The sequence below is a fragment of the Dermacentor andersoni genome, chromosome 1 (genome assembly GCF_023375885.2).
Source record: "Dermacentor andersoni chromosome 1, qqDerAnde1_hic_scaffold, whole genome shotgun sequence".
Taxonomy (NCBI): Eukaryota; Metazoa; Arthropoda; class Arachnida; order Ixodida; family Ixodidae; genus Dermacentor; species Dermacentor andersoni.
Window position 1 is genome coordinate 34,412,759 of NC_092814.1, and position 19,438 is coordinate 34,432,196.

At 40.3% G+C, this 19,438-nt stretch overlaps 1 protein-coding gene across 1 annotated transcript in view; it reads right to left on the reverse strand.

Annotated features, from left to right (window-relative positions):
• Positions 1 to 19,438, reverse strand: part of mgl (low-density lipoprotein receptor-related protein megalin) — a 259,621-nt gene that overhangs the window by 35,292 nt on the left and 204,891 nt on the right. Inside the window, exons 38-50 of the mRNA XM_050193736.2 lie at positions 19,065 to 19,247; positions 13,812 to 14,119; positions 10,746 to 10,974; positions 10,542 to 10,670; positions 10,307 to 10,462; positions 9,992 to 10,226; positions 9,726 to 9,893; positions 5,531 to 5,652; positions 3,239 to 3,349; positions 3,011 to 3,139; positions 2,663 to 2,788; positions 2,463 to 2,579; positions 2,093 to 2,381 (exon numbers count right to left, since the gene is read on the reverse strand). Coding sequence (XP_050049693.1) covers positions 2,093 to 2,381; positions 2,463 to 2,579; positions 2,663 to 2,788; positions 3,011 to 3,139; positions 3,239 to 3,349; positions 5,531 to 5,652; positions 9,726 to 9,893; positions 9,992 to 10,226; positions 10,307 to 10,462; positions 10,542 to 10,670; positions 10,746 to 10,974; positions 13,812 to 14,119; positions 19,065 to 19,247 — 2,302 coding nt within the window. The remainder of the gene's footprint in view (positions 1 to 2,092; positions 2,382 to 2,462; positions 2,580 to 2,662; positions 2,789 to 3,010; positions 3,140 to 3,238; positions 3,350 to 5,530; positions 5,653 to 9,725; positions 9,894 to 9,991; positions 10,227 to 10,306; positions 10,463 to 10,541; positions 10,671 to 10,745; positions 10,975 to 13,811; positions 14,120 to 19,064; positions 19,248 to 19,438) is intronic.

Genomic DNA, 19,438 nt, shown 5'->3' on the forward strand with positions numbered 1-19,438 from the left:
GTCAGTATTTCAATGTCTTCCATTGAGAGCCGACGAAATTGCCAAAGCGCACAAACGATGTTTCACATTAAGTCATGTAGCTGACTTTACTCTCAATGGTTGGCCTAGTAGCTGCTCAGAAGAACTCAAGTTGTATTACGTACGCCGAGATGAATTGTCACCAGAGCAGGGCTGCGTAACATGGCGAGTCCGGGTTGCTATCCCTGAACTGCTGAGGTATCGCGCGCTCGACCTGTTACACAATGAACATCCTGGGGCAAGTCACATGAAAATGCTGGCCCTCAGTTTTGTTTGGTGGCCTTGAATTGACCAAGCCATAGAAGAGTACGTAAAGAAATGCAAAATATGCCAGGTAGTGCAACCCGCAGCCCAGCCTGTACCGCTTCATCCATCGAGTTATCCCACTAGATGCTGCTCATGCGTGCATGTAGACTTTGCTCAAACGAGTGCAAATGTGTTTCTTGTTCTTGTTGACTCATATTCCAAGTGGGTCGAGGAAATACTGCAAAGACAATTGAAAAGCTTCGAAGTGCTTTTGCAGCTTACGGTTTCCCGGAAACATTGGCAAGCGATAACGGGCTGCAATTTACTGCGGCCGAGTTTGCAGACTTCATGGCCACCAATGGCGTGAGACATATTCGCACTCCTCCTTATCATGCAGCTTCAAACAGCGTAGCTGAACGAACTGTGCAAACTGTGAAATGTGCTCTGATAAGGCAAGTCTTGGAAAACAAATCGTCAGGTGCACATTATTCGTTCCAGGAATGTATTGACAGTTTTTTTTATGGCATACCGCAACACACCCAGTAGTGTGACAGGAAAGACACCATCTGAGCTTTTTCTCAAGCGACAGCCACGCACAGAACTTGCACTGCTGAAACCAGACTTTTCAAGAGCAATGCTCACCAAGCAGCAGGAACTCAAAGAACAGCAAGATAGGTGTCACGGGAGTGAGTGCTTGTTTGATGTTGGTGATCAAATGCTTGTGAAAACTGTGCACGGTGAATGTGCCTCATGGGAGGAAGGTGCTGTGCACCAAGTTGTGAGTGCTGTGATGTATGTTGTAAAAGTGCGCGAACAACTCCGGTTTACGCACGCCGACCACTTGCAGTCATGTCATGCTGACCCGGCCGCAAGGCTGGAACCCGAGTCAAGACTTGGAAATCCTGTGATGCAGCACAGCGACATTGCAGCAGAGAGCACGTCATCGGCTGCAGCAAATGCAGCTCCAACGCATCCAGTTCAGCAAGCTCAGCAGCCTATCCCACCTGTCAGCACAGACTGCCCGACACCGTTAGCGGCATTTACGCCATTAATGTCAATGCCACAGCCAGAGGCACGGTTAGCTACACCGCCAGCGGAAAGGCAACAGCTATGGCGCAGCATGCGCACCCGCAAGCCACCGGACCGTTTCAAGCACGAGAACTTTGCAAAATAAACAAATAAATGTTAGATAGAAGGAAATGCGATAACATGCGGCACATGCAAACTGCGCCGATACTATCTAATGTGCGACGTCACACCTGCCCATAACATATATGCGGTTTGTGAATAAAGGTGTTCTTGCTTTGTGGCCACTAGGTCATATCAAAAAGCACTATCAATAAGATGCTGACATTTACAAGCTTGCTGAGAAGGTAGAGTGCATGCTAATCCTAAATTTACCAACTCAAAAATTGGTGTTTAATGAATCAGGCAAGTTCACACGCCATCAAAATTTAAAATGTATTTTGTGATGGCAATGTCTTGCGTAGCTGACGCAGAAAGGCAGCCACTATTCAATGCTCTTGGTTCTAAGCTGAAAGCAGCACAGGATTTTATATATGAGCTTCTGTAAAAAACCAGTAATGTTCTTGAGTATATTTTTCTAAGATGCCCTCTTCTAAATATGGAACATAGCATGAAGAAGGGATCTAGATGTTCTTCAATGAGGAAGCACCCTTCAATATTGTCATGGGATGCTTTCTACACACAGATGGCTTTACACTTCAACTCAAGTCTTTGGATCAGCTGTGCAATATAATTGAGACGCTAAAGAAAACAACTTATCTAAGACACTTATACAGAAGAGACACGTGAACATTGAACTTGCCTGAAGCTGTTGGGAGGGCAAGTCCTCTGTGAGCAAAGCAAGGCTACCTCATCAGAATTATCTCCACAGTCATTATCACCATCGCAGAGCCAGTAGGGCTCTACACAAATGTTGGTTGTCTCACACTTGAGGTGGTTTCCAGGGCATGTGCGATTATTTGGACAATTAGCATGGCTCTCATCTGAAGTTTTGTTGTCCTTGCAGTCATTTACACCATTGCACAGTTGGGTTTTTGGAATGCAGCGGAAGTTTGCACATGTGAACTCTCCATCTGGACATGGTGGGTATTCTGCAAGACAGCAATTCTTTCAGACATGTAACAGTGTGCCCAAAATTCACATGCAAGAAGGAATTATAAATGTAAGCTCACCACAGCCTTCTTCATCTGTGCTGTCACCACAATCATTTTCATGATCGCATTTCCACGTTTTGAAAATACATCGGCCATTACCACACCTGAATTCTGTTGGTCCACATGTATGCTGGGCTGTTGGCAAGAGCAGAAAAAGAATGGAGTGCATAAGTAGTTCCTTTTCGATAAGCGCTACATGTATTTTTTAATAAACTTACCACAGAACGACTTGTCTTCATCAGTGTTGTCTCCACAATCGTCGTCTCCATCACAAGCCCAAAGCCGGGGAATGCATTTGCCATTACCACATGCAAACTTTGTGTCATCACAAGAAACATTTTCAGCTGAAACAGGCATAAAAATTTCAAATCATATCTAACATCTGCTAGGACCAGTATTTGGTGGCCACTTAAATGATAAATTCTAGTCAACTTTGAGGCAACACACTCCAAACACTTTGTTATACAAAAATTGAGTTATGAAAGTGCCTAGTACCCAAGAACACCAACATTAAATCTTGCATTACAAAAAAGCGACAAGCATTACAAACTGCAGCAAATACTTACGAACACACATTCTTCCTTCATTGGCAACCTTAAATGTTGAATTGCAGAGACATTCAATAGTGCCATTGGGAGCTTGGTGACAAGAATGTGCACAACCCCCATTCTGTAAACTGCATGGATTCTTGTCACCTACAAAGGAAAAAAACAATGAAGCAAAGCCACATTATTTTTGCCCTGTACGTTGTGCACAGCTATGGTAAGTGTGGCATGGGAGTGCAAGAAACTCACACTTTTGTCGATCAGGAGAGTAAATGTGAATATCACGCGGAGATTCCTCGAGCCTTTTCACCATTTCAATCATACCAGCCCCGGTGTGCTTTTCAGCACGATAGACACCACCTGTAACAGCATTAAGCAACAGCAAATACTAAATTAACGTAAAAGAAGAAATAGCAGCAATACAGTACTTTTCTTCAATGCTGTCATTATTGCATAAGTACACTACAATATCTGACACGTCAGCCAGCAGCATTTAAAAAGTGTCAGCACATGCAACCCTACAGTTTGCACATGAGTACAGCAGGACTTGATACCGGAGGATAATGCACAGATGCAGTAATTTCTCACTGCCATTCAGTTTTTGCTCAACTTCTACTATGCAACCTGACAACACTTTGTTTCAACTTATTGCATATGATTTGACTGCAGCCATTGAAACCACACAACTCTATGCTATTTGTACAAACAAGTATAGGCTGGAAATCTGAGTATACCAGGTTATGTGCATACCCAAGCATATCATCATCCTCATCAGCCGATTTTATGTCCACTGCAGGACGAAGGCCTCCTATTGCAATCTCCAACTACCCTGTCCTGCGCCAAACGATTCCAACTAGCGCCTACGAATTTCTTAATTGCATCACCCCACCTAGTCTTCTGCCGCCCTCGACCGCGCTCCCTTCTCTTGGCACCCATTCCGTAACCCTAATGGTCCACCGGTTATCTAACCTACACATTACATGACCTGCCCAGCATCATTTTTCTCTCTTAATGTCGATTAGAATATCGGCTTAATGTCGATTAGAATATCGGCTTAATGTCGATTAGAATATCGGCTATCCCCGTTTGCTCTTTGATGCACACCGCTCTCTTCCTGTCTCTTAACGTTATGCCTAACATTCTTCATTCCATCGCTCTTTGCCCGGTCCTTAACTTGTTTTCGAGCTTTTTTGTCAGTCTCCAAGTTTCTGCCCCATATGTTAGCACCAGTAGAATGCACAGATTGCACACCTTTCTTTTTAATGATAATAGTAAGCTTCCAGTCAGGATCTGACAATGTCTGCCGTACTAAGCTTTTTCTCAGACTCACACCCTGTAAACATATGATGCTAATAGTACATCTAAATAGAGCTACGAACAGGCATATTACAACGCAGACCTTGATGACATTTGTGAAAGTATATGTATGCACCAAGGCATTTCACACTTCATTCATGTTATGGCTTGGGATAGATTATGATGAGGCATTGCACAGTCAGTCTCCTACTGGTAGCGCTGCTGGGTTCATCAGCCATGACAAGGAGTAATGGGGTTGCACATTCACAACTTGCAAATTTTTGTACAAGGGGGAAAATCTAACCACCACCGCAGCACTGCAACTGTTCAGTCTCTATGAGAGTAGAGGGAAATACAAACATTAAATTTAAAGTCACTTTTCAGACCCTGTGAGTATAGTTTGAGTTTAAATAAGAAAATGCCATTTACAATTATGTACACAGAACAAAGCTTCAAACAACAATAGCACTTGCACCATTTCTCATAGTGGGCCTTCCCATTCCAAGACACCTTCTTCCCTTTTCTTGCATTAGGCCAAACAAAGAGCCATTTATTGTAAAATAAAACATTTCCTCAATCATCTTATTTGCCTTATCTTGCAGTATTTTGTCACACTCGAGAACAAAACCCCCTTTCTGATAATGTTAAATAGCTTTTCCACAAAGTTGTTTGCCAAGCTAATGGTGGTACAGCAAATATTTAAATCAGCTGGTGTGAGTACAGACTGTACATACACTAAGATGTAAAATGGAGACACAGATCCTATGGTGAAATCATGTGCAACTGAGCAATACAGCATGCACACCCCATACTTCTGTCTTTGCTTGAACAATAGGCCAAACCATTATTAGTTGGGCTAAAATGCAATGTGGAGAAGTGCCCTTGCACATTTGTAAAAAACATTTAGCTTGATCCAAAGTTAATAAGAAACATACTATAGAACCAAGCAGAATCAAAATGAGGCATGCTTGAAAATGAGTATGTAATAATAAAGAGGTTTAGTGCTGCTTAGTTTCTATATCATTTCATATAATAAGTGTTCACACATGTTCCATATTCTTTAATGCAAAGATTTGCCATGTGCAAAGTGCTTTAACGTACAATAAGATGAAATGGGCTAAAACACTGTAAGCTATTGAGCTGCACTGAGTGCGATATGCACTGGTGCAAGAACTAGAGTGCCTGTGTGAGGGTTATATAAAACCAAATGCACATTTAATACAATGCCAAGATTGAGCAACTTACGGAGCTGTAAGTCAGTCCAATAGATGTAGTTCTCATAAACTGTGATAGCAAATGGATAAATTGTTGCAGACACAAGAGTCTCTCTATTCTTTCCATCTAAATCAGAACGTTCAATCTTCTCCCTGCAAACAAACAGTTAAAATGAATGTGTCCACCCACAGAAAGACATCAAAGGCCACAGGTTATTGGTGATTTGCAAGAAAAAATTAATTTTCAAATTACAGCCACAAGAGAATTTGTCTATAGTGCAGGAGCAATGCCTTTCAGGATGTGTTTCGGTCATCTACTGGACATTCCTAGGCCGAGACAGTTTCTTTCACACTTCTTTTCCTGGAAGTGCCATGTACTATATGGCAGGCCACTGCTACTTAGTACATGGTTCGCCACTCTGCTGTGAATGAAGATGGACATGGCAGAGGGCAATAAGCTACACGTATCGACAGAAGACGACTGCTGAAACTTGTCTGGCATCATCATCATCATCATCATATATTTATGTCCACTGCAGGACGAGTGCCTCTTCCAGTTATCTCCAAATGCCTGCCTTGTGCTAGTCGATTCCAACTTGCACCTGCAATTTCCCTAATTTCATCACCCCACCTAATTTTCTGCCATCCTTGATTATGCTTTCCTTGCCTTGGCACCCATTCTGTAACTCCAATGATCCACCAGTTAACCGCGCAAACAACAAAGGACAAAGAAGGAAACACACAGGACAGGCGCGGCTCATTCCAATATCGACCACCAACTAGCCCGCCTATCCCTGTTAAATATGTTCCATCTTTTTCTCTTGATGTCAGCTAGAATATTGGCTCTCGCGGTTTGCTCTCAGATACACACTGCTCTCTTCCAGTCTGTTAATGTTATGCCTAACATTCTTTGTTCCACTGCTCTTTGCATGGTCCTTAACTTGTTCTCAAGCTTCTTTGTTAACCTCCAAGTTTCTGCCCCAAATGTTAGCACCAGTAGAATGCATTTACTGTACACTTTTCTTTTCAATGACCTGCCTCATGAACATGCCTAGGCTCATATGTTGTCCTAAATACAAGGAAGCTGCTCCAGCCAACTACAGAGTGAGAGGCCCGAGGATTGGCAGCCTTCCTTGCTCACAGTGCATATTCAAAGCAAGTTGTCTTATATCAATGAGTAGACAACATATGCACATTTTTGTGCACATTTTTGTGCACTACTACTGCACTCTAGGCAAGTGTGTCATGAGCTTTACCTCAGGCACATAGCTTGAAGTTTTGATAGTTGTGTTATATCAAGAAATGATAAAACAATTGCTACTCCTTTTTTGCTATGTCAAACCCATTATCCATGCTGCGCATTTAATGATAGCATTTGGTACACCAAGGGTTAATGACTTCTGGCTATATTTTTTTAGTTTCCACACAATTTTATTTTTTCAGACTTCCTTGAAAGAGTTCAAAGCAGTTCACTAGTGCTACTTAAAGGGATACTAAAGGCAAATACTAAGTCGGTGTGGACTGTTTAAATACCATTCCAGAAACCTCGCAACGCTTGTTTTGTGCCAAGAAAACAGTTATTTTTATGAGAAAAGCGCATCTGAAGGGTCCGAATACCTTTTTTGAAATTCAAATCTCGCGCCACCCAACCGAGGTGTGGTGACATTGCATACACGATCACCACCCTTTGCTGCCATCGGTGAGTTAAACGGCACCCGACAGAGGGCGGTACCAAGTCAAGACTGAGCAGTGGATTCACTGCTGCAGCTGCTTTTTGGTCAAGTGGCGTAGACCATTCAGGCATCTCGCAACATCACATGGAAGTTGAATTCTCTGCTACTAGCAGTTTGTGCTAGTTTCGCAAGCCAGCAAAAACAGCGCAGCACTACGCGATAATGAAACTACTGAAATGCAAAAGCATGGGCGGTGCAGAGTAGAGCGAAAACGAAACCTTTTGACCGCCCACATCACTGTCAATGGTCACTTAAATGAGTTCTATTTTCTAAATATAAAATAGAACTGCGCAAATAGCATTTTATTTCATCTTATGATACAATACAAGAATGTTTTTTGGAATTAGTGGTTGAGTACTAGTGCTAGAATTTAACTGAGGAGTGCTTTCGTCATCGGGCAAGTACTTGAATGTCCGGGGGAAGTCTCTAACCATGTCCTGCATTTGCCTCAATTTCTCGATTATTAAGGCTCTGTTCGCGATAATATTGATGCCGTAGAGATTCTCAAGCACTAATCTATCACTTTAGCTTAACTTAGTATTTGCCTTTAGTGTCCCTTAAAGAGATATATGTCACTGATGAACGCTGTATACTTGATATTGGAGTGCAAGATGTCTGACAGCCCACCTACATGTGCTATGCTCTCCAGTACATCATACATCAATAAACAAACAAAAATTTTAAATTGAACTCGGAACTTCAACTGCCCTAAAATTTATTTGACATCGCTTTCCTGTCCAGCACCCATCCTTCTTAGTGATAAAAAATTATGGATGACCATACAACCGGCTCCTTGATCAACAAAACACCGTTCATCATGGAGCCGCATGACGTTTCATCTAGGAGAGACCACGCTAACAAAATTAGAGCTTATCAGTACCGTACCAATGTGTTTAAGTATTCATTATTTCCTAACACGATTAACGATCGGAATGAGCTCCCTAATGAAGTGATGGCAGCGTCTAGTATTGAAAATGCTATTGAGAGCCATATTCTTTGATTGTTCTGTTATTCATCTCTACACATACGCAACTTTATTTTTGTTAATTACTTTGTTACTTACTTTGTTTGGTACTTCGTTACTTTGTCTTCCGCTTTTGGGAATTTCAGTGCTTAAACAATGTTGTATTTACTGATGTATTCTTTTGATGTTGCTGAATATGTTTCTATTGTGACCACCTGTATTTTAACCCCTCTACGATAATGCCGTGCAGGCGATGTAGGTATACCGAATAAATAAATAAATAAAGCACCTAAAACATAATGCTGGGAGTTGAAAATGTAGCATGCTTTTAGTTGAGAAAGTTCCAGCATAAGATCTAGTTTTCAATGCATACTTTTCCTCAAAAACAAACAAACATGCCCAAGGGGGGTTCTTCAGCAACTTGAGTGGGCCAAGAGGTCCATAATGTTTAAGTGTATGAATTACTGCTATAGGCTGCAACATTTTACCAGTGGTCCAGCTTTGATGTGTTACATGCAGTTGCCCTAAATATGTACAGTCGAGTGTCTCTACAACCAAAGCCTCTCCAACGAAATGACTGGAATAATGAAGGAATAATTCTGTCCCAATTCTATTGTGGGCTGGCCTTTACAGTGAAATGACCTGTATAACAAACTATTTCAGGGGCCCCAAAGCATTTTGTTATAAAGGCATTTTACTGTAATCTGTAACAGTTAACTAAGAGATTAGGGCAAATATGTGACAACAAAAGTGCGCAAGTTACTGCTTAATAAGTTTGATTAAACATGCAATATGTCAAAAAAAAAATGTGGAAATAGTAAGCAAAAAATACATACGAGGACAATATTTACAAGTTTTCTTTTAGCCTCGATCTTACAAGGTGCATAAATTACCCCTTATTACAGCCAATTTATGACCCCAGTCAATTCATGCTATGCATAATGCAAGAACATGAGACATGAATTTACTGACTCAGAGAAACTAATCAATTTTACCTAATGAGAGGTACTTCAGAGTTGAATGAAAACCCTTCAAAGCAGTGCGGTTTTTGTGCATACACCTTTTCTCGCTGCTTCATCAAATTTGAAACTGGTGCACTATCCAACTACCATTGCCACATTAAAACATTTGTGAAGCCTTATGCAACAGACATGATCTCCCAAAGCAATGGCTAAAAAGTATTACAAAGTGCTTTTATGCACATGTTCAGACCACTATGCTTTATGCTCATTGTCTTAGGCCACTGTGAGAGCCTTACAAGGAGTTTTAAGTTGACGGTGATGACAGTCACAGTAGGGCCCAAACTTCCATGATAATTGGACAGCCCAGAGCCCGGCAAGTATGCAGAACCAGCATCCACAATTCAAAATTGCTGGCTCATGAAAATTATATCAACTATTTTCTGCATGCACTTGCATAAGTCAAAAGCTTTCCTCTCCATGATTTGCCCTCTCCTGCACATCTATTTGAATATATGTACATACACAAATCCTATATTGCTCTAAAATTTGAAATGTTTGCAGACTTACCTTAAAGCATCTGTCCAGTAAAGCTTCTTATCATCATAGTCCAATGCAAGACCACTTGGTTGGGTCAGGTTCTGTTCCACAATTGCCTGTTTGTTGTTACCAGCCATTGTTGCTCGGTATATTTTGCCAGTGTTTCCATAACGTCCCCAGTCGGTATAGTACATGTACCTAATTTTGTAAGGAGCACAATTTCACATGGAAGAACATGCTAGTGACACATGGAAGAACCTGTCTGCTAGACTGACTTAAGTCAAAAGAAAGCCTACCCTTGGCAAGGATCCAGCACGATAGCCCTGGGCCTTTCCACATGGGCAATCATGACTAATTGAGTGCCATCCCTGTTCATGGCATAAATGCTGCGATTGGCAGAATCAGTCCAGTAGATCTTTTTTGCTGTCCAATCAAAAGCAATACCCTCTGGATTTATTGTCTTGTTCAATACAACATGAATGTCCATTTTGTCAGGGTTCACCCAGGAAATGCTGCCATCTGGGCGAATTTCTGGCAAAACAAAATATTATATAACACCATTCCAGTTCCCAAGAGCCCAAGGCAGAAAAGGTGAACTACAGACTACTTACGGGTGAAATACATTCTCTTGTCAGCATAGTCAAAGTCAAGGCCAACAACATTTGTGAGATTTCCTCGGGGCTGGAATGGCACACTTGTCTTATGGGGGTCCATGAAAAGGCTTCGAATTTCTCGGCGGGTGGTGAAGACGAGGAAGACCTTAGACACTAGAGTAAACAGCATTGTGCACAATTAAAATGACAGGCATCCCCATAGCAATGCACTTGGCAAGAATAAACCACTCACTGTCACATTTGCGCCCATCATCTGCCAACTCGCCAGAGGCACACCCACACTTCCATTTTGTGCCATTGTAGGATTCCGGCATGGAGAAACAAAGCTGATCACATGGTCTTGTTGAACAGGGTGATGAGGCTAGAAGGAACAGTGATCTGAAGTTTCTAAAAAATTACTCTTGCTTGCTCTAAGCATTGTACAAAAAACACTTACCAGGGGGCTGGTTAGAGCTGTCGAAGACCACAATGTCTCGCAGCATGTTCAAGTCAGACTTCACTGGCTCTGGTGGACCGGTTGTGTTGGTTTGGAACTTGCTAGCCTTGTAGATGGTTCGCAAATTCCTGTCAGCCCAGTAAACATACTGGCCAGAAACAGCCACACCCATTGGGTTCGGAAGGTTTTTTCTGACATACTGCCGGTTTCCACCAGAGAAGGAAACTTTCTGGAAATTAAGAAATTATCATCAGGCCAACAAATTATTCAATGTGAAAATGAACGTATCACACTGCAGAGCAAATCATCTAGCAGCAAAAAATGAGAGGTTTTGTGACACAGCAGCTGTCTTGGCCATATAATGTGCAAAGACATTAAAAATGCAGAGTTGCTGACTGATTTATTGGACAGTAATTTTTTAGACCTGCTCAATTATTGCAACTTTACCATGGCATTGCCCCAATGAGTATAGAATCTATGCATACAGGTGACCAAACTTTCTCAGACCATAGATGCGCTTTAGCCAATTTTCCAGAGACGATCTACCGACAATAGCACAACTCGTAATGAAGTTCGTCATTCAGATTGTCACCTACTCCTTTGCATTCATTGGTAATGCGATTTTTTGGCTTTTTAGAGCCATTTGGCTCATTTTTGTAAACTCAGCTGAAGCTTGTGTTAACTTGGCATCAACCAGTCTCTCTTGATCGCTGGCTTACCATCTAAGCTCTGACGGCAGCCAAAGCAACAGTATGGTTGGAATAAACGCAGGTGTGAGAGAAGTCAAAGTGGTATATCCTACAATAAAGATTGACTGATATCCATTTCAAACCATAGTTTCTGGACATCGCATTCAAACTTGATACACTAGCAGAAGTGTGGTGAGAACTAACACAGCAAGTGTTACCATGCTGCAGTGTTACGGTAGTCATCATCAGTGATCAAGCCATTAAGTACTATGACTACGAGCTCAACTAGTGGCCTTGCATGAGTACCTGCATGTCTGACCAGATGGCGACCACCACAGGCACCTACTCTATATTAAGCATGCCTCTGCATTTTGAACGCAGAGCAGAGGAAGCCCATCAGTACAGCTCTACAAAATTTATGCTCTTAATTACATTATGCTATCTGACAGTAAGGCACAATCATTGTCACATGCTACATCAGTATTTTATTGCACTGTACTACAATGGTGCATGCAGCATACTAAACTGCCCACCATGTGAATGCAAAACATATGATTATAGCTAGATACCATAGTTCGGAAGTGCAAGAGCAATAAAAAAAGAAACATTGACTAGTGTTTTAAGATCACTTCCTTTTAAAAAATTATTTTTTTGGACTACCTGATTACTATCTGATTATTTAGAAATTAGTGCAGCCACTTCTGAGTCTGAAAAAACTAGTGAGCAAGCATTATGGAAACTGCTACTGAATACAACTGTCACTTTAAGGGAAGACACTGCCCTTTGGAGATGAAAATTAGCCCAAATATATATTTGCAATTCTTTACTCCAGGTTGGTGTACAGCATTTATTTTTGCTTGATTCGACCCTCATATAATCCTTGATTGATTTAGCATTTGCCATTATCACAATGAACATGTCATGAAATGTTCTTTCTCATTTTCTCAAAACAGCATCACAATAATTACATTTTTGTCAGAAAGGTAGACATTTAGAGATGCAGTAGGCCTATAATATCAAGGAATATTATTAAACAATTTTCAAAAAACATTTGCCCTTGGTGTTACTGTGGGTTCTTAATTTAAAAAGTTTGACATGTTATAGCTTTGGCTCAAATCAGTCTAAAGCATTCATTCTTGTAGCATTGTAAACTCTGATCATTCAATAAGCATCATTTTTGTATCTCAATCTTTATTGCACCATATATAGTTTAGTAAGTTATCTTCCCTCCAAGCAAGTTATGCAAAATGTTCTTTTAATTTCTAAAAAGTTATTTACTTGGCAAGAAAAGAATGCATATCTTAAATTAGCACATTGAAATATGTAAAGTCAGCGACTTTAATCAAAATCCACCTAGAAATTAAAAAAAGAAAACCTTTTAAAGCGCAGGGCGCCTGGTGAGAATGTTGAAGAGTGACTAAATTATACACTTATTTCAGTAAAAAAATTCTACAAAGTATGGCTGCAAAAATAACTATGGAAAGTAAATAAGGGTATATGGAAAATAAACATGGGAAATCAACTAATTCCTGTGCTGAGAACTTGCCTAAACATAAATAGGCTGTTTGCACTTAATGTTCACATCTACAGTAGCTATGCAAATTCCATCTCTGCAGAGGGACTGGAATACACAAGCAATAAAACTATGACTTACTTTATCTACATGGTGAAGTGCAATAGTTAATTTCATAGTCAAGCTTTGTGCATGCGTTTTACTAAAATCTTTAACAATAGTTATCCAGAATTAGTATGTAGTATTAGTAGCAAGCCTATCGAGAAACAACCTGGACTGCTACAATCCTGCAGTATGATGCCATCTGCTGACTGCAGTCTACATATGCCTTTTGTAGCAATTTACTAGTCGAGGATAGAGCAAGTTTTGACAACTGATTCGCCCCAGACATGAAAGCAGCACCATCTTGAAGTTTTCATAAAGCAACCAAGTTTTCTAAGCACACATGTGGAATCACCACTGTGACCCAATGGTGACTGACAACACAATGAATGCGTTTAAAAACACCTCAGAAATAAAACTAAAGGTAATGGTTTCATCAGCTTGGCACACAAAAATGACAAGCAAACAAAAATTTTACAGTCTTTTCATTTGATACTTTCTTTAACTGATCTAACAAGTTCCCATGCCATCCATATGCAAAATATACAGTGTTCATAAATTTGTATGATCGGTGCCATAAATTTGGAGCGCACATACACGATAGGCATTAAAATGAGCGCAGATCTGTATTTTTAGCAAAACATGAAAATTGTATTTTATGTACCCTAGGACATCAAAACAATATAGGCTGTTTATTTTATTTCGATGCCCTAGGGTACAGAGAGTTCAATGTAAGGGCATTCTAAAGCTACAAGCACATACCTGAACGGCGTCTTCTCTGGAGTCAACCCAATAGACATCATGAGTAACAATATCAATTGTCAAATCCCTTGGATTGCTGATTCCAGTAACTACAATGGGTACACGGTTCGTTCCGTCCAGATAGGCTTTTTCAATCTTGGGGTACTGGCCATAATCAATCCAGTAAAGGAACCGCTTCACAGGATTTACTGCGATTTCTCGAGGAGAGTCGGTAGTAGTCTTGAGCAATATGACCCTATTTGAGCCATCTAACAAGCACACTTCAATGTATGTTTCATGAGGGAAGACATTGGTGAAGTAGATGCTTCCTAAAGGAGGGGAAAAAAATATAATTGCATGTGACAAATGTAAACAATGCCACTGCAGCACATGCGTGCACCATCAATAATGAATGAAAGCAAAATATTAATAACTTGAAGAAAAGAGGAGGACAAAAATGTCTAGTATGCAATTGCACACTGCGGGTGTCATACAATGTCTTCTTTACAGGAAATGTTCACAAGGGCTAGTTCTTTCAAAACCAGCATCTATACTATATAGTGAAGAGTAGCTGCATGCCATAGCATTATCTGTCACTGGAAGCACAAGCAAAAATAAAATAATTATGTATTAGAGCAATTAATTAATTAAAAATTTCTTATAAGCCTCAGGTGTGTAAACGAGTAAGGGGGCCACACAAAGTGTGTGTAAAATATGCAATTGAATGCCTGATATACATTGACAAGTAACAACAACAAAATAAAAAATATGCAGGTATATATGTTTTTTTGCTCACGTTTAACATACTTCTAGATAAAATACACATTATTAAATCATGTCCCTCCTTACAAGCATGTGAAAGATAACAATTAGTCTGGAAAATGACAAGTTTTATTAGCATTTATATACGCCATATATTTATGCATTTAACCCACCCTGGAATAAATTGCATCTTCTACAAAAATCGAAAAACAAAAATATCTGCGCCGATAAACTCCACAACTACACACAACAGCTTTCGTAATTTTATTGCATAAAAAAACCCCACAAAACCATTGACAGAGAGCAAATATTAAGAAAAGATCTTGTGTTGCAACTGCATGCATAGTTATTAATATTCTGTCACACTGCAAAAAAGCGCATAACTTGACCCCAGAATAGTTTGCTGTAGGTACCAGGTTTTGTGTAGTAAAGCTATACTTTGACATTGAGATACACTAATTAAGGGCTGTGGATTAGTGATCCTGACCACCACAAGTTCTCTAACACACAATGAAACTTCAGTACAGACATTATTGCTTTGTTCTTACAGTAAAATGCAGTTGCTATAGCTATGAAAAATTATGAGCATGTGCTCATAAATTGTGCTCAAGAGAACGCCATAGTAGCCAAGTGACTATAGAGGCTAAATTAACATGGAAATTTCTTTTTTACCAGAACTGTGGCATAGCAAGAGACCAGGCATGACAGAACCACCAGAAATCATGCACCATGTACCCAGCAACGTGCCTTATTAACATGTTAGAACCTACTCTGAGGACCTTTGTTATGTACTTCATTTTCTTATCCCAATATATAAAAACATCAATGCAAATGTACACATTGTTTAGCTCAGCCAACATGACAGGAATGTGTTTTCGTAAAGAATGCATTTGTTTTCTGATCCTCTTGTTTTGTGGATATAAATGCTTGGTTTCTGCCAGTTTTGATTAAAAATTAAATACAATTTCAACAGTGGAGTTCGTTTATACTCTCAAATTGAAAAAAAGTACATCCCTTAGCCTGAATCAAACAGGGAACTCTCTGTCTGGAAATTATCGTTAAATGAATCAAAATGAAAATTTCAATAGAAGTATCTATTGGTCGAATAGTTGGGAAAGCAGTGCTAGAAAACACAACGACAGATACACATGGTACATACGACAGGCACTGACTTACAACTAACTTAGCATACATAGTCCTTTTGTGTACTATGTATGTGTCTGTCCCTGTGCTTTTTAGCGCTGCTTTGCCAACTGTTCAACCATGAACCAAATGGCCCAAATCGAAGTTCTGCTGTATTCGTCTTATATGAAACACATAGGTCCAATAGGAAAACCTACAGGTCCTACAAATAATTTTGCCAGTCCTGTATCAGGGTAATACAATGTTCCATAAGACAAATAAAATACTTTATGGGTCCCAATTGAAGCAATAGAAGTAATGGTATAAACTTGCATTGGACAAATAAAATGCTTTATAGGTTCAATAGATGCACTAGAAGTAGTGATCATGGTATAAACTTGTATTAGTAGTATTGCTCAGCAAGAAACTGACAAAGCATGTGCAGCAAATAGAGAATGAAGGCACAGAAGGCGTTGCATTAATAAAGGAATTATGTGTTCCAAGCTGTATGTTTGTTCTACTGAGGATATTAAGGTATTGTTTGATGTTTGACTGTGTAATTTCGTAGACATAAGAGCTGGCTGTTACCAAGTCTGTAGGGGTAGTGCAGATGGGGCTATATATAGGCCACAATTCGTTTTATAAGTGCTGTCCTGTGTGTGAACTATTTGGCAAGGCAGCAGCAGCAGTAATGATCAGCAAACTCATGGAGGGTTGCCTATAAAGCTCCGCATAAAAATGAACAATTAATGCACCGTTGTAGAGAGCAAAGAAATTTGGTACACAGTGCCCCTATTTACAAAAATACACTTGTAAGCTAATAGACCAATACAGGCTATCAGCTTTATCAGTGAATTAGGTCTATTTCACAATCCAATAGCCCAATAAAGGCTATCAGCTTTATTGGTACATCAAGGTTATCATTTCATAATCCAATAAGATGAAACCTATAAAAATCAATTAAATACTTGTACCGAAGTTTTTCCTAGGGGGGGGGGGGGGGGGGCTACTAAAATGCGATGTTTAAGTATTATTCTGCAGAAAACAGAACTAAACCATAGTTAAGCCCCATAACAAGATGTTCCACAAAAGAAGAAAAACACTCTTGTTATACTCCCATGCTTAATGTACAAGAGAAAAGAAGTAGTACTCATTCCCAATGCTTAAAGGTGCTTTGAAAATTATTTCTGAAAAGATGACCTCAACACTTTAAAGGGGCCTTGAACCACTTTTTATCAAAGTTGAGAAATGCACTTGAAATTAAATCAGACTATTTCAGAAATACTTTGCTGCAAAAAGTACTTCAATGCGTTCAACAGAAGCAGAGTTATTGTCAATGAAACGCTCCGTTCACAATACTTCCGCTCCTTCTTCAATGATTTGCACTGCAAAGGCTAGGCAGAGCAGGATGTGCCCACAATGCTCTCCCTACTGAAAGTCAATATGGTGCACAGTCCAAATTTGGTTTTGGATGTTCACATAGACGCCACTATTTCCAATTTTGGCACCTACAACATGCCAAATGCAGTTGTTCTCAGTGAGCCGCAGTCCACTCAGTCAGTAGAATCATTGCAGCACCCTGCGGCGACCACAGTATCTGTGCTACGTAGAAGACTGCAGCTATATGCAACTGCAGCGTTTTCTTTGAGCACAACAGGGCTAGAGTGTGTGCTCATGCTATGCTCCTATCTCGCTGCACTACATAGTGTGGACTGGCTTTGTCCTGCACCAGCTTGATCGACCGATTTTGAAATGCTGTCATTAGCTCATTACGAAGCAAAGTCTGCCGAGGAATCTAACCAGGAGCGGCCAGGAATGAGTGCCCACTGGTAAGCATGCATGTGGCCTGACTTCTAAGTTTCGTGTGGTTATAGACTAGTTGAGTGTTCAAGACTAGTCAAAATTATCAAGACCGGATGGCTATGACACCGATAAGCAGGGTGGCCAAAGTTTAATTGCAATGCTGGCAACCGTGGCTGAGCGTGAGCAGATAATAGTCGGCTTCTTCCAAAAGTACAAAATTATTATCAAAATTTGAAAGCGTATTTTCACTTACTTCAGCCTATTTATTAAACTGTGCCAATAAATATACACAGTAACAGTAAGATGAAGCACAATGATCCAGACACCTTTCTTGATTGATGTCAACTATTCGCCAATAGCGGCCACGTATGGAAATCTGCTATATTACGAAATAAAGCATCCAGAAAAAAGCGAGGAACAGGCTTCTGTTGAAAAGAGTGTTTGAAAGAAAGGCGACTTCAGACTCCGCTTGCGAGATCCTTACGCTGCGCACAACTATAAAATTTGGTTGAAATGGTTCACAGCAATGTTTGCTATCCGCAGACTGTCTTTTCACCAAGCCCAAGGAGTGCGCATGACAGACCTCGATTCCAGACCAAAGCAGCTTACACAAGAACCAAAGCAACTGTTTTGAAGCTGTCACCAAGCATCAAGACAGTTTTTGTGGTTTCTTCCTTGTGACATCAATGTCAGGCATCTTGCATGTGCTGATATTTCTAAGAATTTCTGGTGGGCTTCTTTGCTATGCATGATGTAGAAGCAGTGTCATGCAGTGAGCATAAAGAATAGACGACGACAGACAGCTGTGTTGAGATACAGTGTGCTGAAAGTCAGCACACTGTCATCATTTCTTCAAGCTCCATAATGTGGCACATATTTAAACCTGAGGTTATTATGACATTTAGACATCATTTAAAGCAAAGCAGAAGAGATGTGGCTGAGTTATTTCAATGCTAGATTACTGGCATGGGTGCCTTATGGAAGGTTAAAAGGCTACGAAGTTGACGTACAGATTAATTCATGGGGTTCAATGTCCCAAAGCAACTTTGGGGCAATGAGACATGCCACAGTGCACGGCTCTGGATGAATTCGGACTGTCTGGGGTTCTTTAACACACACCTAAATCTAAGTACGCAGGCATTTTTGCATTTCATTCCCATCAAAATGGAGCTGCTGCAGCCAGGAATTCATGCCAGAACCTCACGCTCAGCATTACATTGCCATAAGCCACTGAGCGGCAGATTAAAGTTGATGTATAATGTGTCCTAGACTACATAACAAAAGCTTCTGTTCTGGTTGAAGCATTACCATTATGAAGAAAGGCACAAGTGCAATTGTTTACCCTCGTAAGTCATCTATTACTAGATAAATATTTGATAGGAGCACATGTGGTGTGTGTTTCTTTTTCTACGTCCTTTGTGTTTTCAGCACTCTAAGTTTTTATTATAATGCATTATGAACTAGCCCACCTATCCATCTTTTTGTAAAGATATGGCCTTGACTATACATCAGACACTCATGCTTCCCTAGATGGAATGAACAAATAAAGTAGAGTAGATCACAAGGTGTGAAAGCAATGACACTTGCCTGCAACCCAGTCCACAGCAACACCACGTATACCGTTGCTGCCGATACCATCAGCAATCACATGCTTCAAATCTGTGCCATCAGGCTTAATTCGGTAAATACCGTTGCGCTCGCCTTGGTTGAACTCAATCCAATAAATGTGATTCATTGCTACATGCACGTCCAGATGCAGAATGTTGTGTCCTGAAAATACAAAAACATTTATCTAAACTGTTGCGCTCAATTCATGAAGTACCGCTTCCACAGCCAAGCTTACAACAATGGCTCCGAAAACAAAAGTACCACAAATGGCACTACCTAAGTGGGCAACTTTCCATTATATATGTACTGCACTTCTTCAACATCTTCACTGTATATGATAATGTTAGAATAGT